At 31.2% G+C, this 26,501-nt stretch overlaps 1 protein-coding gene across 1 annotated transcript; it reads left to right on the top strand.

The window, feature by feature from the left end:
- The first annotated feature begins 1,331 nt into the window (after positions 1-1,331).
- LOC127734455 (metal transporter CNNM4-like) lies at positions 1,332-26,501 on the top strand. The gene is made up of 6 exons (XM_052244338.1): positions 1,332-3,089; positions 6,105-6,248; positions 14,982-15,113; positions 17,055-17,210; positions 19,305-19,385; positions 20,023-26,501. Exons 1-6 carry the CDS (start codon positions 1,340-1,342, stop codon positions 20,592-20,594), a joined length of 2,835 nt encoding a protein of 944 aa, XP_052100298.1. The 5' UTR covers positions 1,332-1,339; the 3' UTR covers positions 20,595-26,501.

Below are 26,501 nucleotides of genomic sequence, written 5' to 3'. Positions count from 1 at the left end.
AGGTACCTCACAAAAAAATATTAAGGAAGATGGATAATTATGGCATAAGGGGAAATACCTGGAATTGGGTATCAGCCTTCCTTAATAATAGAACGCAACAGGTTGCCCTAGATGGGGAGGTATCTGGTCAAATGCCTGTGGTCAGTGGGGTGCCTCAAGGCTCAGTCTTGGGTCCTCTTCTTTTCCTGATTTTCATAAATGATCTTCCTGCAACAGTAACATCAAAAACACGCTTGTTTGCAGATGACTGTATGTTATACAGAACAATTAAAAATCAGCAAGGTTGTAACATCCTACAAAATGACCTAGACTGCCTAGCCAAATGGGAACAGACTTGGGGTATGCAATTTCACCCAGAAAAATGCAATTCACTTACTTTAACAAGATCACAGTCACCATACAAACATAACTATATACTTAAAGGCCACATTTTAGAATCCGTCAACACAGCAAAATATCTTGGTATCACCTTATCCAACAACATGTCTTGGGATACTCATATAAACAACATTACAGCTAAAGCAAATAAGATCTTGGGCTTTTTAAAAAGAAACCTAAAAATAAACCAAGAAGAAACAAAAAGTTTGGCTTATAAATCTATGGTACGTTCAAACCTAGAATACTGCTCTTCAGTTTGGTCTCCTAACACCCAAACACAAAAAAAACATCGAAAAAGTACAGAGAAGGGCAGCACGCTACGTCACCAACAGGAACCACAACACCAGTAGTGTCACTTCCATGATTGACCATCTTAAATGGAAGTCACTAGAAGCCCGTAGAAACATCAACCGAGTTACAATGATGTATAAAATCACCTAAAAAGACCCAAACCTTTACCTTTCACCACAGCCATTCAAAAACACCAGATTCACAAATTCACTACAATATCAAACATTCAGCACCAGAACAGATTACTTTAAGTACAGCTTTTTCCCATACACAGTTGTGCTTTGGAATTCACTTCCACAAAACATCATCAGTGTCAACTCTTTGGATCAGTTTAAAATACTGATCCAAAGTCAGTATATTTAAATATCTACCCTGTTTGTATATATATGTAAATGTGTTTATTTTTATTTTTGCACAACTTTGAAATTATTTTTGATTATTGCACTCTTAAAATTGTTATCTTTTAATTAGTGTCTGTTTGCGATGCGCCGACGTATAGTCATCAATGTGCTGATGGATCGTCGTACGATGTAGATGTAGATATAGAACACACCCGCACATGCAATCCACCCGCATGATTTTCAACATGAAATCACACCGACTTTTTTCCGGAACGAAAGTAAACCGATATGTTTCGTAATTTATTGTACTTCCGCAACAAATCTTACAAATGGGTGAAACTGTCAACAGGACTCAAAAAAGTTTACTGTTTATTTTGAGCATTTATATCGCAGTTTTAGGCCGGGTAAAGGGAAATGCACCAGAAATACTTGGGATTATATCCCAGGAACCTGGAAATATACGAGATGATACTGGAACACTGTTGCTTTATCCAAATATCGAACAAAAGTTACTTTTGGTCGGAACGAACTTCTCCGAGGTGGAAAAAGGTCAGACCCAGATAGCATTCACTTTAAGAAGAGATCCAAATGGTAATTGTGATGATTACGACAGAACAAAACCATTTGATTTGATACCAATCGCAGATGGACAGTATGCCTCTGTTACAGTTACTTTGGAACAGATTCCAATTACGAAATTATCATCTGGAAATGTGACCAACAAGTATCTTTACATCTGTTCAAAAAGATCTGGAGGTAACCAACTGGAAAACCATTGGGTACACCAAGGAGATGCCAATGTATTACGAGTAGCTATCGGAGAGAGAGAACCTCCTGAAATTGTCTCTGTAGTTACCGGAGAATCTGATAGCACAATTAATAATGATGGAAGCATTTTACTCTATTCAAATGAACCCCAACACATCATTTTTGTAGGTCAACATTTTGATGAGTTTAAACAGAATGGACAGCTGGCATTCACTACTAAACAGGATGTTAAAGGATCCTGTGGAATCTTTCTTGAAACAAATATTTTTAACGTAACTGTTGAGAGTGATGTACTTGCTTCAGTGTCAGTGTATCTTCAACCTCTGGGTGGAGGACAGCGTTATTACATTTGTTTGAGAAATCCACTGAAATCCTCAGAATGGATCCATCAGGGGTCAAATAAATTTCTTAAAATAGATGTCCGTGTTAGAGAAGAAAAAACAACATTGTTACCCATGTGGATGCAAATTATAATGGTTGCTATTCTGTTAGTTTTTTCAGGTTTATTTAGTGGTTTAAATTTAGGACTGATGGCGTTAGATAAAACAGAATTGAAAATTATTGAACGCTGTGGATCCAAAAATGAAAAGAAATATGCAAAAACAATTTCCCCTGTTCGTAAAAGGGGAAACTTTTTGTTGTGCACACTTCTCCTGGGAAATGTGCTGGTAAATAATTCTCTTACAATTTTATTGGATGATTTAAGTAATGGATTAATTGCTGTTATTGCAGCCACAATGGGAATTGTCATATTTGGAGAAATTATACCACAAGCTGTTTGCTCAAGACATGGATTAGCTGTTGGAGCAAAAACGATATGGATTACTAGGGTTTTCATGGTTCTTACATTTCCACTATCTTTCCCAATCAGTTTACTTTTAGACAAAATTTTAGGAGAAGAAATTGGACATGTGTATGACAGAGAAAAACTTCAAGAATTGATTAAAGTGACCAAAGATTTCAATGAACTAAAGAATGATGAAGTAAATATAATAGCTGGTGCGTTAGAATTGACTAAGAAATCAGTTACAGAAGTCATGACTAAAATTGAAGATGTGTTCATGATAGATATAAACAGTAAACTAGATTTTGATACAATTGCTGAAATTCAAAGGAGAGGTTACACTCGTATTCCAGTATACGAAGGAGATAAGACAAACATTACACATTTGTTAAATATCAAGGATTTGACTTTAATAGACCCTGATGATAAAACTCTACTTAGAACTGTGCTGAAATTCTACCAGCATCCCTTGATATATGTGTTTGATGATCTCAAATTAGATGCTATGCTCTATGAGTTCAGACAAGGTAATAACATATTTAAATTGCACAGATATACCCTATTATTCCAAGAAGCATAAGTTAATTCATTTTTCATGTAATTACAATTTTGCATACATGTATTTCCCAAGCTCCATGTAAGCAAAAACCAGGTATTTACATTTGTATGCAAACATGTTCGATATATTTTGTACATGTATGCATATTCAGAGATGTATGAGTTCAGACAAGGTGGTAATATAATGTATATATGTACTGTTATTGTACATGTATGTGAACAGTATGTACATGATGTAAGGTTAATTTCATAATTGAACTGTTTATCTTTCCTAATCCTTGGTCGGATCAATTTCATTAATTATAAAATGTTGTGTACATGTAGGACAATGAATACATGTGCATTTGTAGATGCACATGCATACATGTATATGTCTTTACTACTATAATGGTCAATTTGGTTAATTTACATGTACAGTCAGTATGTTGTTAGATTTCTGTCTCAATAATTTTACCCCCACCATCCCATATATTTATATTTATAGTATTCATGTACATGCATGTACATATACAATATTAGCTTGGTTGGTCGTTGTACATATGTAACGCTCTCTTTCACACTTTTACAAATTTATTTGCCATTCAAAATTATAGTTTTTGCTTGTTTTACAAATACACATGTACATTGAAGTTAGAACATATGCTTGTAAATAATATATGCAAATTGTTTCAAACATCGTCATGATAGTTACATACAATGTACATATATACAGAAAAATGGCATTGTGCTGAAATTTCCCAATAAGCATGATAAGCAGATAAGTTGTCATTGGAGAAGTTGAGATGGAAAATCACTATTGATTCATATTAATGAGCTGGGATAAACTACACTCTTAATTGCGAAATGATGTGACACAGCAGTACTGCCGGTAGTTTAGTATATATTTTATTTATTTCCCTATAAAAATAAGGAAATGTGGTATGATGGCCAATGCATTCTGTTCTTGTTATTGATAAATTTATAAACATTCTTCATTAGAGACCAGTTACACAATGTAGTGTTTTTATCAATGTATAAATAAGATGTGTTTACATAATATATAAATAAATAATATCTGTCTTATCTCCTGTTAGTCTGACCTGCTATATTTGATCTGTACTTAATTACCTGTCAATAATAACATACATGGCAGTATACATGTACATGTATCATGTTTTCAGTCTGCAATAAAAATGTTTTGATAGACTGTCCAGATATGACAGTTCTTCGCTCTCTGATGTTAAATTTTGAATATTAAAACAGGTCTTTATATAATTAAGTCTCATGTTTTTGAAGTTGAAAAGTGCTAAAATGCAGAAATATCTTTCAAATGAAGCAGTAGTGGTAAAACCATCCCACACTGTTTCTGCACCTACATTGTACATGTACAATATGCATGTATAAACAATCGCTAAAACAAGAATTATAAAGAACAAAATTGAATAGACCATATATAAACATAGGGTATATGTTTGTGTGAAACGTTAACTTGTTCCAACAAAAAAACTGAAAAAAGGCAAATTCTGGACGTATCTGAAATGCCATTATGGTGTTTTTGTTTCTGCTTGTTTTTTTTTTTCATTTTATTTTGTTTTTTTTATTGTGGGAGGGGAGGGAGGGATGGAGATGGCTTTAGCATACAAAAATAATTTAATCATGGCATCTCACTAATACAGAAACTCTTTAAGGTTTCTGTTTGAAAAAATGCATGTTAACACATTCAAAACATTTTTAATACTGTATGTTGACCTCTGACATGTCTGATATCCTTTGTTTTTTAGTTTTTTTGTTTGCTTGCCTTATTGACATATGCATACATACATGTACATGTATATACCCCACCTTTCATGTGCATTGCATGTACATCTACGTAAGTTTAATTTGTTTGCATATAAATATATATTCATACATCATAACATGTATGCATGTTCCAAAAATTCTGATCACATGTATATTGTATGACCTTATGCATGTTTGACATGCTATTATTTCATTTGTTGCTTTTGGCGACAGTTTTCTAAATAATTTACCTGAATATATATCATGTATATAGGGACAAACAAAATATATATGTACATGTACCAGGTATATTGATACAAAAATGTAATTGTCAGTGAAAAAAATCTGTTAACAGGTCTGAGTTGTCATATGATGACCTTACATAAAATGATTGACAGACAAAACAAGGCCTTGAGCATGAATGCATAATGTTCACACCACCTTATTTACATGTTACATAGCAGTTACAATATATTTGTAAGGCCACTTTAGTGTCCATACATGTACTTATGACAAGGACAAGGTTCCAGTATTATAGTATATTATGTCATGTGTACATGTATATAGAATTTTTGATATGATATCTAGTAAAGTCCATTTACATGTAAATTGATATTAGTGATTGAAAGATGTATTAGGAAACTAGGAAAATCATGAAATGCAACCAAAAGAGTTGCGTGAATAGACTCTTTTCATATTACTGACTTTTGACTCTAGAGTTTAATTTTTTCTACAGGTTTGGTTACCTTCTCTGTGGTAGGACATCCTGGTACTCGGTCAAGTAAGAGCAACATAAAAAAGTAAAATCAAGCTTACAATCGGTACAATTTCGGGGGAAAATTAACTGTTTTTTATACCAACAAAGTCATCGGAAAACAGTAAACTTTCCCCCCAAAATGATCAGATTATATGTTTTATTTTACTTCTTATGGTTGCTCCTACCTGCCACCAGGATGTCCTACCATAGATTATGTAACTTGTCAACAAATTATGAAATCACGAGTCAAAAGTTGGTATTATGAAAATAGTCTATTGGAAATGGAAATGAATAAAAGCAAATATAGAATAGACTTTTTGAAATTTTAGGATAAACCTTAGTAATTGTGTATACTTCAACAAAACAGACCTTAATAATAAAAATGGGGTCAGTCAGTTTCAGTATTACAACAACTCAAGAGTAAAAGGGCATTATGTAACATGAAATATATTTCATACTCATTTTGTAGGTCATTCTCATTTGGCTGTGATCCGTAGAGTGAACAGTGAAGGTGAAGGTGACCCATATTACGAGACCCTTGGAGTTCTGACTCTGGAAGATGTTATTGAGGAGATCATACAGTCAGAAATCATCGACGAGACTGATACACTAAGTATGATATTAATCGATACAATCAATCATAAAGAATTCTCCAATTAATCCATCTCTTATATATACATGTACAATATACATATATCATCTTTTTACAATGTTTTATATGGATGGTTATCAGTCATTTTGTCTTTTGAGAAGATTGGTTAGGGAGATAATTACTTAGGAACTGAAAAGTGGGAGTACATGCAGGTCTACAGGATTCTGTAGTGAAATTTAAATTGCATAGAAATGGCAGTGAGGTGTGAGGGATGTCATCACAAATCCATACAACCCAGGCCCTCTCATTTGAATAAAAGAACAAAATATACTTTATATTGTGTAGACAGAGTACTTTCAGCATACTATTAAAGCAACAATTGGGCTGTAGTCACTGAACATTTTTTTTTATTACAATAAATATGTTTCCATCATAAATTTAGATAACAGTCCACTTGCAGCTCCCATATACCTGAAAGAGACACAACATAAACAAAATTGTGTACAAGATAAGGAAAGATTCTTGCAAGACCATTCTTATTGCTCCAGTTTGACCAAGACAAGCTTGTCTTTCACGCAACTGCTTCATCTTCCCTTGAGATAGGACCTGTTGTCTCAGAGAGAGGCAATTCAAGGGAAAGAAGCTTTACAAGGAACTGTTAATACTTATATAGTTGTGCATATACAATTCAATGACTGACATTCAAGCAGACTTCATTTTTTTGGTGTGAGTCTTTGTCTGTGATTGTATAACTGTAAATTCAGAAATTATTACGAGGTTTCCATTAATGCAATTTATGTGACTGGGTGAGTATCGCAATAATAAGAACCCGCATTGTGATAACTGAAACATAGATCTCTATGCAGATTTTGTCAAAATTTCAATAATTAAACTCGCATTTTTGTCCATTCTTGAAAAATTGCAATAAAAAATGTATGCAATAATTTCTGAATTTACAGTATATGGCTTAACAATGAATGACTACTAATACTATAGATGGTCATTTTAAAGGTCATTTTTTCTTGTTAAATAAAAACAAGAAACAAGAGAACTAATTAACACAGTAAATGCTCATTTATTTTTGATGAAAATTAGAAACACATATGTCACTTTAATAATACACATGCAATAGTAAATACAATTCTCAAATGTCAGATTAAGTTTCTATAAGTTATGAAAAAATGGCAATCAGTGAAATTTATGAGTATTAACTAAATCTTACAAAACAGGAAAACTACACTTCAAATAAATTTGTATAAATAGATAATGATGATTAATATTCATATGACCAGTTCTTTTTTGAATGGAGTCTATATACATGTATCTGTGTTTTGCACAGTGTAATCTATTAATAAAGGATAAGATTTTATTGTAATATTAAACAAGAAAAATAAGCAAACAAGTTTGCCTTTTAAGAGGGATGGAAACTAGAAATTTATTCCTTATGATTCAGTGTTTCTTATGTAATAGTGATGAGTTTAAATTTGTTCTTCTATTCAAATTTTCTGAATGTATATATAATCTGTATTTGGTAGTTTTATCTTTTTTAAAAGTGTTTCATGAAGAGTCAGTTTCAGCATAATGTTGATACATGCCCTTTTTGGCTGATCCACATGTACTATTTTATTTTATACCAATTAAAATCAGGCAGTGAAATTCCGCTATTTTTGTTATTATATAAGATTTTGCAAGCTAATTTAAGAATTCATGAGTTTAACTGCACACATTTTTACATTATGCTCTCAGAGATTAATTTCATACATTGAACGTGACATCTTTGACTATAATTATTGCACTCATGGCAATCTTTTCAGGAAACATATTATATAATACATTGATGTTAAGATATTGTGAAATCTGAGTTAAATGTGCATTATGAATCAAGTATTGGAAAGTAATAAACATTATCAGAAATTTAAAATAAAAATTGGCAAAATGGATTTCTGCGGAATTAAGAGTACAAATATAAACACTTTAACTCTATTAACCATGTTAACTGTATAGCCTAGTTCGGTTAAATTCAGTGTCTTAAATATGGAAATCCCTACATAGATTGATAGAGAGACAGGTAGTCATTCCATTAGTGGAAAAGCTGCTTAATTGCAAAATATCATTGAGAATGACTTCCGTGAATTTCAATTAATTTCAATGTGATAAATATTTAAAATTTCAAGGTCAGATCTAATTTAGCATTCTTGCATTGATATTGGATGGTTTGTTAAAGTTTGTTGAAATAAAAGATAGATGGTCCCACTGAAAATTACAGCAGGTTTTTTTTCCAGACAAGGCTCGCTCTTGAAAAATGAGAATTAATGAGTACAAACACTTATAAGATATATAGATGTATTGATTTATGTGGTGTTATTAACTTTTTATTAGCCGAGATACAGCAGTAGTATGTATTGATTAAATATTGTTTGTAGTCTCACTACCATAAAGATACAGGGTGGTACCTATCGATTACCTATACTTTATAGGGAGGTTCTCTATTGATTATCTGGTATTCTATTATCTCAACAATTCAATTAAATCGGGAAATTGTTTCATACATTTATGCAGCAGAAGAATTAGATCTAAAATCTATGTCCTGTTTTGTCTGTAGGAATTGAAGTTTGGAATTTCCAAATTTAAACATTAATGATCAAACTGTTTGAAATGCTGTGCTAATATACCATATAAATACTTTTTCATTTTTTGTTAGTTCTCATTACCCCAAAAATGTTCAAATGCATTTACATTATGTCTTATACTGCCCATATTCATGTACATTAGTGTAGCTTTAATTGAAAACATGTACATGTACATGATGAATAAATTTAGTGCCTATTGATTGATTAGCGGAAGGCCTATAGTAATCAGCTTGTATGTCTGTCCGTCACAAATCCTCTTTGCTCTCTAACTTTAAACCTCTTGGAGTTTAGTAATGAAACTTGACATTACAATGCATTATTCACCACTACTAGAATGTGTGTAAGGTACACATAACCTACTGTACAATGAAGGTCTGGGTAAAAATCTAAGTTCAACTGAGGCTCCTGTATATGTGATATGTAGATTTAACATTGTTTCTATCTGTAAATTGCTGCCTTCCATTGGCCTAAGCTATGTTTAAATCAAAAAGCCCATCACAGTTACTTTCAATTCATAGAACATTTCATACAGCAATGTCATAAACAGTACAGAAGACAGGATCTTGAGCAATGCCCAGTATTGTACAAAATTTCAATGCAGAAAAACAAAAACAATTTTCAGCTTACCAGACCCAATGGGTCAGCTTTTCTCATCACTTGGAAGATGTCGCCCATTATTGTTGGCAGTTAACATTTACATATTAAATCTTCTCCTCTAAAACTACCAGTTTTAAATTGTGTCTGATGATCCAGTCTGCCAACCAGCATGGCCAACATGACTAAAAATAGAACATAGGGGTAAAATGCAAGTTTTATTATATGGGTCAAGATGTGGAATTCATTTCCCACAGGCAACAATGATAGCCTTTTCTTCCATTCCTCTGTCCATATCTTAAACTTGGATATGTATGATGGCTCCTTTCAAAGCTGAGACATTTCCACACACATGCATGTGGTTAAATTTTCGGGGAACGAAGTGAGATTGATTTTTTCACAAATTGGGCAACCTAGAAAGGCCCCACGTGATACGGCTTCAGCAAGTGAATGGTCCTTGTTTTCACACAGTTAAATTCTCTAAAAATTCAGTTCTGTACAAATTTAATAACTCCAAAGTTTTTACATCTTTATTGTATGTACAGGTTCAATAAAGCACAAATGGTTAAGCTCAGTCAATTACTAAAAATAGCATCATGTCCAATGTCATTGCATACAGGTTTTTATATGCCTGTTTACAGGACGTATTATTGTATACCGTCGTATGTCCTTCTGTCCTTCCGTCGTCAACATGTCGGATAATAACTCAAAACCGCTTTAACCAATTTTCATGAAACTTTGTTGCATTGTTTATATCTATTAATGTAAGCTCCCTTTCGATTTTTATAAATTTTAGATTTTACGTTTCTGAGTTATGGGATTTTATTCATAAAAAAGGGGGGATTTTCCAGTTTTCGGACAATAAGTCAAAAATGCTTTAAGCAGTTTTGGTGAAACTTTGGTGACTAGTTTATATCTATTAAAATAAGCTCCCTTTAGTTTTTTATAAATTTTTGATATGACATTGTGGCGTTATGGAATTTGTTGAAAAAGTGATGGTGTATCATGCGCTCATGGCGCAGCTCTTTATTTTATTTCTATTTATAGTTGAGTACCTCACTCTGAGGCGCATTAGAGATATTGACCCATCTTGAAAACTGCTATAGATGGCTAAAACTGACAGTGGCAGAAAAAGTCAGAATATTTAGATCTAACCTATTGTCCATGAAAACGAAAAACTGTCAGACAACTTCTTTTCGCATCACTTGGTGTCCTCTGTTAACTTTTACAAAAATCTTCTCCTCTGAAACTAATGGGCCAAATTTAACCAAACTTGGCCACAACCATCATTGGGGTATCTAGTTTAAAAATGTGTCTGATGACCTTGCCTGCCAAGCAAGAGTAAAATGCAAGTTTTGCCCATTATTTTGAAAACTGCTATAAATAGAGAAAATCTGACAGGAGCAAAAATGTTGTGCATTGTCCATTAAAGTAAAAACTGTCAGACGACTTCTTTTAGGAGTTATTGCCCTTAAATGACAAATTTTACCATTTTTTTAAATTTTTTGACTATTATCTCGAAAAGTATGATAGATAGATAGCTTTAAAGAGGAAAATTAAAAGCAGGATAAGATCTACAAATATGTCAACATGACTGAAATAATAGTCAGTTATCTCTTAATAGAGTTATTCCTCTTTATTGCTGATTTTTTTTACTACAAAGCTACACAGGCTCTTTAGTCAAATATGGTCTAAATCTTCAGTTGTCTCTTTATGAGAGTTATTGACCTAAAATAATGATTTTTGCCAAATTTTGTTTTTTTTCCCTATAATCTTGAAACTAATAGGTAGAGAGAAACTTTTATTGCAAAAATGATTAGCAAAACAAGATCTACAATTAAGTCAACATGGCCACATTCTTTAATAGACTTTTTTTAATTATTGCCCTAAAATGATGATTTTACCATTTTTTATACGCCAGTCAATTTTTGACAGGATGTATTATGGTATACAAATGTCCGGTGTCCGTCTGTCCGTCCGTCTGTCTGTCCGGCGTAAACATGTCGCACCGTAACATCAGAACGACTTATCCAAATTTCATGAAACTTTAAATAGTTGTTTCTTATGATGGTCAAACAATCTGTATACTTTTTGGTGAAAATAAGATTACAACTTTTTCAGTTACGGGACTTTGTAACTAAAACAGGGGTGTGTTTTTTTTCACATGTCGCGACCGTATCTCAAAAACAGTTTATGATTATTGCTTAAAACTTTACACATTTCTTAGTTATATTAATCTTAAGATCTGTATACTTTTTGGTGATGATTCAAAATTTTATTTTTGAGTTATTGAGTATTTTGTAAAAAAAAAAGGGGGAGGGGTTTTTCACAGGTCGCGCCGTATCTCAAAAACGATTTATGATTATTGCTTAAAATTTTACACACTTCTTAGTTATATTAATCTAAATATCTGTATACTTTTTGGTTTTGATTCAAAATTTTATTTTAGAGATATTGAGTTTTTTGTAAAAAAAAAAAATGGGCTTTTCGCATGTCAGGCCGTATGTCAGAAACTATTTTTGCTTATTGCATAAAAATTCACACACAAGACGACGGGTGTATCATGCGCTCATGGCGCAGCTGTTTATTTTAAATTTTGGAACATGGAACATAATATTTGACAATAATTTGATTCAATTATATTTTACTGATTCAGTGATTGATATCCCAAATAACTTATAACAACATAACATTATGTAATAAAAAGACTTTAACTCTATAGAAATGTTCTTTAAATCTAAAATATTAAGCTGGACAAATTTCAATTAGGTAAGTCATTTAACCAATACAAAATGATTTTTTTTTTCAAAAGCACATTGATTCTACATTGAATTTAAGATCAGTATCTTGTGATAAAAAAATCAAAAATCAAATTTCACCCAATTAAATATCATGTTTAAAGTATTTATTTTGAAAACTATAATAGATAGATAGAATTTTTTTCAGTCTTTAAAAAGCAAAAATGGTCAGCAAGAAAAGATCTGCAATTAAGGCAGCATGTCCAAAATTGTCAGTCTACTCAATTTTTTTGTGATTTTTCTATAATCTTAAAAATTGTAATAGATATATATAGATTCTACCACTGCATCGAGTGTGATACGATATTTATCCACTCGAGACAGTTAAATTTTCAAATTTAAAACGCGAGGCTCGCCGAGCGTTTTAAATGTTTAAAATTTAACTGTCGAGAGTGGATAAATATCGTATTACACGAGATTTGGTGGTGGAATCTGTTTCTCTAATGATTTTCAAACAATATGCAGGCAAACTTATTCCTTCTTTTTGAATGATCTGCAAAAAGATGTGTTCTTTCTGTGTGATGTCATCAGGCATGGTCGCCTTTTTTCATGCCGTCACAAAAGGAAATTCAGAGGAAAGCAAGAAAATTCGACGTCATAATCGGATTTTATCCAATGAAGAACTGAGATCAAACGAACCACACGTTGATTAAATTTTTTTATACAATGGGTGCAGAAAGGGATAAATTGACGAAGAATTAGAGAAATATATATATCTAATATGCATAAACTGTAAACAGCTATAATGATCAGCAAGACAACATCAACAAAAAAGAGATTGTAATCATGAATTATAGTCTAGTCTTTAATTTTGAGAATGCACATAGATCCATGTGAGTGAAACAGGCTCTTTAGAGCCTTTTGTTTTAAGATAGGTGCAGCTTTTAAATAAACCGCTTGTACACATTTGGACTTAATATAGCACTCTTTTATGTCCTTCCCCCCCCCCCCCCCCCCCCCCAAAAAAAAAAATCAAGAGATTTTGATAGATACAGGTTCTATGGATTCTGGTTATGATTTTTAATATTATAATAAGGCATTAGTTGTTTAATTAACTCTTAATTATGTATGTGTTTTTGCAAACTTTAAAAAAAAGATTTTTTACTGCCTTGCTATTGTACAAATGTGAAAAAAAAATTTGGCAGAGTTTTTACTATTCAGCAAAATTTTTAAGAGAGTTATTTAGTTTATAAGAAAAAAGAATGAAAATTTATAGATATTTAATTTAACTCCATACTCCAAAAATGCAAATGTTAAATACACATGTAACATTTGAAAATGGATATTAAAACATTAGTATGTTATGTTAGATTTAATAAAGTGTTCTAATTTACATATGATCATTTGTATTTTTTTAATGTTGAATATTCCGCGTCATATTTATGTAGGTCTTTGTAATAAATTAATATTCAGACAAGATGATATATGTTTATTTCATGTCATTATTATGAATCATATTAATGGCCATCATAAATGTCCAGTATTTTGAAGGCCATGTCAGTTATATTCACATTAAAGAATAGATTAAAAAATTGTCAGACATTTGATTTGTATATGATAAAGGTTTAACAGTATATTTGCTCACATAAAAGATAGTTTCATGCATTATCATGAAACTAATTACTTAATATGGATAACAGAAATTTAAATGATTTTTTTTTTAATATCAAACTGTGGTACTTGATTTATCAATGAGTTAATTAGATTGAATTGTCCTTAATAGACTGGTTGACCTTATTAAACTGAATTGACCTTAATAGACTGAATTGACCTTAATAGACTGAATTGACATTAACAGACTGAATTAACATTAACAGACTGAATTGAATTGACCTTAACAGACTGAATTGACCTTAATAGACGGAATTGACCTTAACAGACTGAATTGACCTTAATAGACTGAATTGACCTTAACAGACTGAATTGAATTGACCTTAACCGACTGAATTGACCTTAACAGACTGAACTGATCTAAATAGACTGAACTGATCTAAATAGACTGAATTGACCTTATCAGACTGAATTGACCTTAACAGACTGAATTGACCTTAAAAGACTGAATTGATCTTAACAGACTTTATTGATCTTGGTATAGGTCCTTTTTTATTGTATCAATATCAGCTTTATTTTGCCCTTAAGTCTTTATCTGATGAAAGTTAGCATATAAGGGAGTTATGTGCCCTTGAATTGGTAGCATACTGGCTCAAGACCACAATTAGTGACCCTGCTTTTCGTTGTCCACGAATATATAGTTCCTTTTAGTAAGAGTGTATTTTTTCTTAATTTTTTTTCTTTCCCTTCCTCACTCATTTCTTAGTTTTTTTGGGGTGGAAATGAAAGAATAGAGGTGAAATAAACTTTTGGATGTTGTATTTTAACTGACTTTGATATGGAAAGAGTGATTAGGCCAGGTGCACAAATAGGTCATATTTACAGTTTTCGGAACATCTCTTGACTTGTCCATAGGGGTATGGATGTGTTTTGGCTAAATTTGTAAGAGTGATTGGAACAATCTTTCTGAATGTTGGATATATTTTTGGACTAGTACTGTACTTTACACACACAAAATATTGGACAAAAATGATTGGTGCATTTTTTTTAATGAGACAAAACGTTATAAAGAACTAATAGAGGAATTTAATTGTGGTCAGTGGCCTAAGATTTATAATATTTTGAAGCAGGCATTTATTTATGACAGGTTTTAAGTTAACAATTTATTTTGTTTATTTTAGCTGATAATAGACAGAAGAAGCAGAGAAGAATTGAAAAACAGGATTTTAGTATGTTTACCAACCCTGAGGACAGTCATAAACCTTGGATATCATCTCATCTGGCTATGGCTGCATATCAATTCTTGTCTACATGTAAGGTTTTATACTTAGTACAATTGAATTTAAGTTTTTATAGCTCAAAAGAAATATGAGGCAAATATTAATGGACAGCAACCCCTCAACACAAAACAATCAAGAAAAAATATCCTTTTCATCCAGGCCATATCCTTTTTGTCAAGCCTTCGACTTTTGTCGAAAAAGCGAGAAATAGCGATCCTACATTCCGTCGGCGGAGGCGGCGTCCACAAATATTCACTCTGTGGTTAAAGTTTTTGAAATTTGAATAACTTTCTTAAACCATCCTGGATTTCTACCAAACTTGGACAGAAGCTTGTTTATGATCATAAGATAGTATCCAGAAGTAAATTTAAAAAAAAAAAATCCTGTTTTTCGGTATTTTACTTATAAATGGACTTTCTGTCAGTTAACATTACATTCACTCTGTGGTTAAAGTTTTTAAAATTTTAACAACTTTCTTAAACTATCTTGAATTTGTACCAAACTTGGACAGAAGCTTGTTTATGATTAAAAGCTAGTATCTAGAAGGAAATTTTGATAAAATTTTGTTCCATTTTTTACTTATTTTACTTATAAATGGACTTAGTTTTTCTTCCAGTTAACATTACATACAGTCTGCAGTTTAAGTTTTTAAAACATTTATTAGATTCATAAACTATCCTGGATTTTTACCAAACTTGGACAGAAGCTACTTACAATCAAAAGATACTATAGAGAGGAATATTTAATATTAATTTTTTCCCTCATTTTTGTTGAGCCTGCGATTAACAGCAAAAGTAGGCGAGACACTGGGTTCCGCAGAACCCTTACAAATTTTTGTCGAGCCTTCAACTTTTGTAAAAAAAGCGAGACATAGAGATCCTACATTCCGTCGGCGGCGTCCACAAATATTCACTCTGTGGTTAAAGTTTTTAAAATTTTAATAATTTTCTTAAACTATCCTGGATTTCTACCAAACTTGGACAGAAGCTTGTTTATGATCATAAGATAGTATCCAGAAGTAAATTTTGTAAAAAAAAAATTCCTGTTTTTCCGTATTTTACTTATAAATGGACTTAGTTTTTCTGCCAGGAAACATTACATTCACTCTGTGGTTAAAGTTTTTGAAATTTTAATAACTTTCTTAAACTATCCTGGATTTGTACCAAACATGGACAGAAGTTTGTTTATGATCAAAAGCTAGTATCTAGAAGGAAATTTTTATTAAAATTTTGTACTTGTTTATCCATATTTTACTTATAAATGGACTTAATTTTTATTCCAGTTAACATTACATACAGTCTGCAGTTAAATTTTTTAAAACATTTATTAGATTCATAAACTATCCAGGATTTTTACCAAACTTGGACAGAAGCTTCTTACAATCAAAAAATTGTATCGAGAGGAATATTTGTATTAAATTTTTTCCTCATCTCATTTTTGTTGAGCCTGCGATTAACAACAAAAGTAGGCGAGACACTGGGTTCCGCGGAACCCTTATGAATTTTTCTATTTAGCAATCTGTATTTAGCCATCAAGATTTTTAATTTGTCAACAACTGTGTCATATACTTCTTACATGCAAAGCATGTTCTGAACTTCACAAAAAATTATGAAATTTGAAAGGACACAAAAAAATTGGTATGTGGCATTGTAAACAACAGTTTTTTTCTGTTATAAATACCATTCTGACAAGATAAAACCAAATAAAAAAGAAAAAAAAAAGGGCAATTAAATAATTAAAAAATAGGTTAACAGCATTTTGTATTACAGTACATGCAGTCATTTGACAAATCACATGTTATAGATACATAATTGCAGTTGTAAAACCTTCATTTCTTTATACTGTTTATCATGTTTTACACATTATGACTTTCATTACTTGACATTTTGCCTTTTTTTTAATATTTATTTACATATTTAACTGATTTGTGAACTAAACATCATGGTGAAATTGACTTTTGAAATGTATTTGTAGCTGTGGACTTGTTCAAGGAAGAGTACATATCACCAAACGTTCTGAAGAGGCTGATCAAACAGAATATTTATGAAGAAGTTATTAACAACGAAAAGAAAGAATGTCAAATTTATAAAGAGAATACTCCTTGTGATTTCTTTGTTTTAATCTTGGAAGGTACTAAATCTTTTTCAAGTTCAAACTAGACAAATGAATTTATAAAAAGAAAACTCCAATGTGATTTTTTATGCCCCCACCGTATCAGAGGGGGCATTAAGTTTTACCCTTGTCCGTCCGTACAAACGTCCCAAAGTTGGTTTCCATTCTCTAACTTTAGTTTGCCTCAGCCAAATGTTATGAAACTTATACACAATACTTATTACCACTAAATACAGATCAATCTTGAATTTTGATGGTGTCACTTTAACCGTTCTAGAGTTATGCTCCTTTACAAATGGAAAAATTGCTGAATTTTTTGTTCCCGTTCTCTAACTTAAGTTTGCCTCAACCAAATGTTATGAAACTTATACACAATGCTTATTACCAAAAAATATAGATCAAGTTTGAATTTTGGTGGCATCACTTTTACCGTTCTAGAGTTATGCCCCTTTACAAATGGAAAAATTGCAGAATTTTCGTTTCCGTTCTTTAACTAAAGTTTGCCTTAACCAAATGTTATGAAACTTATACATAATGCTTATTACCACAAAACTCAGATTAAGTACAAATTTGGGTAGCATCACTTTTACCATTCTGATATATCCCTTTATAACTTTATATGCAAGCGGGGCATCATCTGTGTCCCATGGACACATTCCCCATTTATTCTTTTATTAATTCTTCTTCTTATCTTCTCACCATGCCATACTAAGTATTTTTTAAGGTCATACTAGACGAACAAATTTATAAAGATAATACTCCCTGTAAATACTCTTCTGCCATATACATAGGAATAGGTATTAAAAATGGCTTGCTGATTTTCACATTTATAATACTCCAAAACTTAGTCAGACCTAAACAATAATATTTTTAATCTTGAGTACTGCTACTAAATATGATGTATTTACTGGTTCTTTCAGAGACCAGAATGATCTGAAAACATACTTATTTTTCGTGACCTGGTTATTTTTTGCTTAATAAAACAATCACATAAAATGCACAATAATATTCTGTGTGCGAAAAGTTGATTGAAATTAACAATATTTATGGTCCGAATCGTTTAGGAATTAGGGGCCCAAAAGGGGCCCAAAACAAGCCTTTTTCTAGTTTCAGGATAATAACTTGTGTATAAGTATTTCGATTGCTCTGAAACTACTCTGTCACACAACCTGAATTTTTTTGTACAGAGTTTTATCTGATGACCAGCATACCAATCTTTATAAATAAGATATAGGGATATCACTGGATTATTCACCATTTTTATGCCTCACCTGATATAGTAGAGCATTGTGTTTTCCGTCTTTGCGTCTGTCCGTCTGTTAGTCCATCTTGCATCAGTTCAATACCACAAAAGGAAGGTTGGGATTGATTCTGGGGATGATGGTCCGAACCGTTTAGGAATTAGGCACCCAAAAGGGGCCCAAAACAAGCATTTTTCTAGTTTCAGGATAATAACTTGTGTATAAGTATTTCGATTGCTCTGAAATTGTACGACAATGTTTAATACCACAAGTAGAAGGTTGGGATTTATTTAAGGGGTTATTGGGCCAACAGTTTAGGAATTAAGGGCCTAAAAGGGGCCAAAAACAAGCATTTTTCTAGTTTCCAGACAATAACTTGTGTTTAAGTGTATGGGTCTCTCTGAAATTGTACTACAAGGTTTCATACTACAAAGGAAAGGCTGGGATCGAGTTTTGGGGTTATTGCTCCAAGGGGGTTTCAATAATTTTGTAATGGAATACAAATAAAATGCTTCGCTGAGCGCAGCCTGATACGACCGCAGAGGTCGAACCCTGAACAGTTTGGGCAAATTTGGACACAATATTGAGGCTTGATACTGTCTGAATTTGGATTGTGATCAAATTTTTGACATAATATAGATTTCTGACTCAGAAATCTATATTATGTCAAAAATTTGATCACAATCCAAATTCAGACAGTATCAAGCTTGAATATTGTGTTCAAATTTGTACCAACTGTTCAGGGTTCGACCTCTGCAGTCGTATCAGGCTGCGCTCAGCGAAGCATTTTATTGTATAATATATGAACAGTAGTTATGGTTATTATTTACTAATTAAACTTAATTAAAATGTTTTCTGTGTATTTTTTTAGGACATGGTCATGTATCCATTGGAAAAGAAAAGCTTGAATTTGATGGTGGACCTTTTACATATTATGGTGTTCAGGCTCTTGGTTAGTATTAGTCAAGCAACTTTTTTTTAATGATTAAGAACTTAGTTTTAAGTAACTATAGGTAAATAAAGGTGTTAATTCAAAAATATTGACATAACTTTTTAACCATTATTTGTTTTTAGCCGACCTTATCCAAACGGCAACTTTCTATGTATCCAACTCTCTAAACTTAAAATTAAAATCAATACCTCTGAAACTACTCTGTCATACAACCTGAATTTTTTTGTACAGAATTTTATCTGATGACCAGCATACCAATCATTATAAATAAGATATAGGGACTGGATTATTCACCATTTTTAGTCCTCACCTGATATAGTAGAGCAATGAGTTTTCCGTCTTTGCGTCTGTCCGTCTGTTAGTCCATCGTGCATCAGGTTAAATTTTAGTTTAAGGTATTTTAAAGTTTTGGTTTAGGGTAGTTTATTGTCACGTCAACTTAAAAGTTAGTACACATGTTCATTATAAAGGGAACTGTTCAATAAATACCAAATTAGGGTTTTAACCTAGATTTCTTAGTCACAACAATCTGTGTGCTCATGAGAAGCACATAAATTGGTAAATGCCTTATGTGGCTCATTTATGCTTTCAGGTGGATGAAAATATTGTATAACAAAATATGTAAATTCTTTTTTAGAGGTGAATGAGTCTAGTTTGGCACCTCAGCATAGTACAGATAGTATTTACCTAAAGGGTGATGTGTACATTCCTGACTTTTCTCTGAAAGCGACTTCCACAATCATCTTCTTAAAGATAAGGCGTGCTCATTATATAGCATCAAGGAAGGTCACTTTGATTGGTAAAACCACAGTCAGAGAGGAGGAAGAGAACGAAGCATACGATCGTGAAATGCAGAAAGCTAGCTGGTTGTCTAACGCATCTAATAATAGTGATTTAATTCTTGTTGATAAGAAAGGCTTGGCACAGGTTGGTAGAACTTCTAGTCAACCCTCACTTCCGAATAAAGTCAGGAGTGAAAGTACGTTATCGGGAAGAAGTACAAATTCAGAAAAACCAGAGGAACCAAAACCAACACGTCTAAATGAAAATTATGTGTATCAAAATTCTCCGACAAAAGAAAACGGCATGGTTGATCAAGGAGATGGTGACAAAAAGGAGGACTTAATTTGTGATGCTGAGGAATTGACTCCCATGATTTCTTATGAAGATCAGAATGTGAAAGATAATGTACCATTAACTAGTATTTGAAACCATTTTGTAAAATATCAAATAGGTCTGAAACTAAGTCACACAAACAGGAAAAGCTGTCTTGATGGTTTATGATTGTAAATATCACCATTGAAGATAAACTAAGTGTTTTTTGTAAATATTAATGTAGTCTTGTTCAGGAAAGAATTCAAAATTAAATAATTTTTTGTAAGATTATTTTGGAATAAGTTGAAAATTAAAGTTATACAATATATTTGTTAATGTTAAAGTTTGTAAGTACCTGTACCATTTAACATGCTTAAACAAAGTTTATATGAAAAATTATCACAAACTTTTTAGATCATTCCATGATTTATTTTAAAGTGTACAAATGCTAAAGCTTATGTCATAATAAATTAATTTCCTACTTTAAAAATCAAATTATGTGGAATCTATAGAAGTCATAACAACATCTACAGAAGTCACTAATGCAGTGTTTGTGCTGTCCGATATTTTGAACTTTTTCTGTTCTTTATATATATAGACTGTCTTTGGTTGACCTTAAGCCAGCGGCGTAGGGTCGTGCAGCCACTATGTCGCCTTTACCAACTGACTGGGAGATCGGACAGGTAGCAGCGGGCCCGCATTCTACTACTTAAAATTGATAGTTTTGTAAGAATTACTTACAGATTACTTTATTTTTAATCTAAAATTAATATTTCAGTTTGTTTGACTTATTAACAGACCAGTTGTTATAAATCAAAGGTCTCATTTGTTGCTTAGCTTAGGATTTTATAGTTAGGAAACTAAGTATTATTAATTTTATGACAGCTAATACTAGATAAGCATTGTTCTTAATTGTCTCCAAATGTGACAAGTTTCCAGTAACACTTGAAATTGAATATAATTTTTTTTTCACTAACAAATTATGAAATTTTCATCAAGAGGCATTCTTAAGCAGTTCATCTGTATAACTATTTTTACTTCCTGTTTGCATGTGAACCCTTTTTAGGTAGAAGAATATCTTTGTTTATTGTCTTCCATTTTGCTAATGACAAATTGTCGTACAAAGACAAAAGAAAATAGTACAATAATTAAAAAAATGTTACTGGAGTCTAAAGGACAGTGTTTATTTGGTAATGCTATTTGGAAAATGAGAAAGAGGAAAATTTCATTTTTTTTTTAGATTGAAAAAAAATTGCATTAAAATTTTGAATAACTGTTGTATAGAGTTTTACTACCAACTAACATTATATATTTGATGCATGCTTATTCCCATCTCTGTACATTCATGTACAACATTTGGTCAAGGACCTGTTATAATAATTAACAACCTTGCATTTTACACATTTTACAAATTCATTGTGTAAAAACAGCAAAATTCTGTTAACTTCAGACAAACATTTTTCTTTCATTTGTAAAAGTTCGGTTTTGCTTTACTCAATAATGACAAGGGAAAGTTCAGTTTTCAGGGATTTTTAACACATGATGGGGAGATAAGTGTGTGGATCAGGATGTCATTGCTTTATGATGTCCTTGATATTGGAAAAGTAACAGTTTTAGAAAAAAGCAATACCTTAACTTGTTTTACGATGGAAATTTTGTTTTAAGGCTTTTAAAATAGGTCAATAAAGAAGGAGGTTTGATTAGGCCCAAACAGGGCCAAACATAGTTTAATCAATTATAGATAGAAAGTATGTTTATTTTTTAAAATTTGCATATCAGGGTTCTTTGATGACGTCACATTTTCCATCAAATTCAGTGAAAACAGGCCGATTAACATAGGATTTCATGACCAGAAACATGAATATATAATCATCCTATAGCTAGTGACCCTCCTTATGATGAAGACATAAAATAAAAACAATAGGATGAATTATCATTGTTTTCTTGATAATTATCTGATTATCATAATTGAAAAAAAAAAAAAAAAATCAAATTGGGAGGCAGTGCTAATTTTTGGTATGTCAGGAGCCTAAATAAATTACTTGAAAAAACATAGCTTTTATATTTTTTGTTTGATTATCAAATTCTGAACAATTTTGAGGCTGAAAACTTCTCTTATTATAAACTTTGAAATAATTTAAAAAATTTTCCATTTTCTCAATTTCTAAATTGCATCGTACATTGTAGCATATTTGTTTCGCTCTCTTTTTTTCAACGCAGTTTTTGATTTGTGTATATAGTTGTGATTAATTCCTGTGTTAAAAAGTTTTCTTTGAATTCTGTTCAGAAGAAATATGAGTATCATATCTAACTTCTTTTACCTCATTTTAGTTTGTATAATTTAGTTATGGGTTAAATATTTCTTATATTGGTAACTGCAGAGCTTGATCAGGTCACAAGCATTCTTAATTGTATAAAACACTGATTGTAGAAAAATTTATATGAAGTTTTGAATTATGATGTTAGAGCTTATTTTGTTTTTATAAAGAGTCTGTTTTATGCTTTAAAGTGATGGAAATATTGTTCATTAAATACTTACAAAATTTGTGAATACATACAATACATATAGATAGATTTTTTTTTCTAGATTTAAATTATTTGTAGTTAATTATATTGCCTAATGCCGTAAGATAGGAAGGTTTGTCTGATTGAAACCTAATTTCAGTGAATTTTATTGCATTGAACATTATGGAAGTTAAAAGAAAATGATTGACTTGTTTTAAATAATATCTTGTGGAATGTGGAGACTTTACTGAATACTGTAAATTCTGAAATGTTTGCTTGCATTCATTATTGGGATCTTTGAACAATGGACAAACATGTGAGTTTCATCATTAGGATTTCAGGAATTGTTGTATACAATAATGCTACCAAAATTTAAATTGTGAGTTTTTATTTTTGCAAATTATAAAAACGTTGCAAAACTTTTTGAATTTACATTACATTTTAGCTACCTTGATTTTAGGACCAAGCATTGGGATTTTCTTCTTTATACATCAGTTGTCAATTACTTATAAGCAACCAGTGACCAAAATAAAACCAAATTTGTAACTTTAATACCTAGCCAAAGGCCTGCATAAACTTTTGTCATCATTTAGTGCACCTCGTCCATTTGTAAATTTTTCATATTTTCAACTTTACTGAAACTGATGGAATTCTTAAAAAGTAACTACTAAGAAATGTTTTTACAAGATAATGACTAAGACTTGACTTTGTAGGAACAATTGGATTTTAACACTAATGAAATGTTCCAATTAAATGTTAAATGTTGTTAATATTTTTGCCAATCAGGCAACCAATTTTTATTCAATATCTGGGAATTAGTTTTACAGTAAACCATATTGGAACTATCACATCACTTGAATAGAATTACTTTTGGAATTTGGAACCATGCAAATCAGGTTTGAAATAAAGATTTTGTGAAAGACCATTTCTACACTGGAGACTAACATTAGCCTGTATTGCAAACCTGATGTGTATTTCAATAAACATTTTGCAATCAAATCTGAAACTTGATAAGACCCGTGACCATAACCAGTAATGTGTTCTGATTAGTTGAAAATTGTAATTTTGAATCTGATCTAAAATTTAAAGTGTATCTTAATAACAGGTAACAAAGGTGGTTAAATTGAATCCTGTATAAACCCATTATGCAGGATCTTGTGATTCACATTTTACTTAATTTGTTTTAAAAAAAAATTAAAAAATTGTGTAATATTTTTGTTCAATATACCTTTTTTTGATTGTATGACTCTCAGGTGCACAAGAAAGGATATTGTTTTGAGTTTTGTATGAGATAAGCATTTGTATGACATGAAAACATTTTTTTTTGTAGATTTATTTTTGTTCACAAAACTAGTAGAAGGTATTGATTTACATATACATTCTCTTACATTTGCATGCATTATTGACAAAGGCAAGGTTGTCTGTGTATGTTCAATTTTCCTTTTGTTGTGTTTCATATAAGACAAAAAAGAGCCAAAAAGTGGAAAATACAAATGTACATATTTTAAATCTCCATGAACCATTCCACATGAACACACTCAAAAATTACTACCTGAAAATGAAGAAGAAAATGACAACGACTTGATTTCATAGTTCAAATCATGGTACTTAATAAAGTAAGATTAATTGAAACTCAAAACATCAGTAATAATTTGAAAAGGTATATGTATAAACCTGATAAAATGTAAGACAACATTTAGTTTAATTTTCTCTATGGACTTAATAATGACATGACATTATGTAAATGATTAAATTGACATAATTAGAGACAATTATTGTGAAGAGCAGCTATTTTGTTAAGAAATACTCCTTTGAAGGTTTTTTTTTCAGTAGTTTTATGTAAGATGTTCTAATTGAATAAAACCATGTTCATTAAAATTTGAAATTTATTTTTTCATTGAAAAGAATAAAATTTATGTATCTTTAAATTGTTAATAAAAGTTTCAAGGATAGTCATTTTCATACATTTTTGTTCCTCAAATTTCCATTTTATTAATATAGAACTATGATTGAGTTATGATAATTTTTTTAATATTTTTTTGGTTTTTTTTTGTCTCACATGCAAAGAACATTGCAGTTAGAAAGACAAATGTATTACTTTTATGGTAGCAACAGCATTAACAATTTTAAATAATTTCAATTTGCACTGTCATAAGGATGATAAAAATGTGTTTCTAAATACTTTTTGAAGAGACCTTGTTAGCCAGTCGCTGTGATATGGTTGTCAAACATGTGTGTTCATCTGACATGGCCTTGACCTTGGTTTCACACACCAGTTGTCCAGTTAAGTTTTCAGTATGAGATCAGTTCCTCAGTATCTATGCATGATAGATTAATGATATTTGGTATGTTGATTGGTTGGGAAGAATATGTCCATCTGAATTAAGTTATATGACTTTGACCTTATTAGCTTATTTGTTGTAATCTTCTTCTTCATAATGCAGTTATAAGATTTATATATATATATAGCTGTGAATAATTCCTGTTATAATGATAGTGAATTAATTCATTGCCTTTCAAACAAATTCAATATTTCAGCAGGTGATACATTTTAGTGTGTCAACTTTTGTTAAAGATTGCAAACAATTATAGTCTTAATACAACATAGATGTGTTGTCACTTTTGATTTTCATGTATATGTAGATATGTTAGTCGTAAAAGAATATTTTTGTGATATTTAGTAGAAAATGTCAATTTGATTTTACTAATGCAGAAATTTTGAACACATTCATTTTAGAAAGATATATCTTCTTATTCTTACATTTCACAAAATATTATTTAATTTCTTAATAAATGTAAAAGTTGCCAGCTGTCCTGGCCAATGTGGCATATTGCTTTTACTTGACATCTGTCGTCTGCTGTTATCCATAAACTTTAAAACAAAATGTGTTCATAATCCATAAGGTCAATTCAGATAAAACTTTGCCACAATCATCTCTGTAGTGTCAAGTTTTAAAATATGTAAACCAACAATCATGGTTGTCATTCTTGAAATGTAAAGTTGGGACAGAACAACAATATTGATGTATTTTTTAGAATATTTAAAGCCAAATGTTGGTGAAATGGTCCTAATATCCTCCTTTTTCAAAATCATGTAAAATGGCTTTCATCTTTCTACCAAATTACCATCTGAAACTACTTGACTTATGCAAACCAAACTAAGAAGGAATAATGAATGGCAAGTCCTTCAAACAAAGCCCTTATATTTCTTCTCATAGGGCAAAACATGGTCCCAGAGACCAATCTTGATAGTCATTGATATATTTGGAGAATGGCAATTGTTGACTTTTAGTATATATTCAGGTGAATGATACAATCTCTGCAGAGTCTCTAGTTTAAAGTGAAGTTTATCATATAAGAATGATATTTATGCATTGATATTTCTAGAATTCAGACTTCTTACATAGGGCATTTTTGTTATACTTTTCTTCAACACTATGGTACTCTTACGCTTGTGATTTCATGTTAACACTTCTCTTTATAAATAAAAGAACACAGTAGTATTTACTCAGAAAA

This window comes from Mytilus californianus, unplaced genomic scaffold (assembly GCF_021869535.1).
Source record: "Mytilus californianus isolate M0D057914Y unplaced genomic scaffold, xbMytCali1.0.p SCAF_3, whole genome shotgun sequence".
Classification (NCBI taxonomy): Eukaryota; Metazoa; Mollusca; class Bivalvia; order Mytilida; family Mytilidae; genus Mytilus; species Mytilus californianus.
This window is presented reverse-complemented; position numbering and strand designations above follow the sequence as displayed.

Bases quoted from the DNA above. Each gene is read 5' to 3' on its own strand.
- LOC127734455 (XM_052244338.1), top strand. From the start codon at position 1,340: ATGGGTGAAACTGTCAACAGGACTCAAAAAAGTTTACTGTTTATTTTG. The intron at 6,249-14,981 runs GTATGATATTAA...TGTTTATTTTAG, and splicing joins CGACGAGACTGATACACTAA to CTGATAATAGACAGAAGAAG. The intron at 15,114-17,054 runs GTAAGGTTTTAT...ATGTATTTGTAG, and splicing joins ATATCAATTCTTGTCTACAT to CTGTGGACTTGTTCAAGGAA.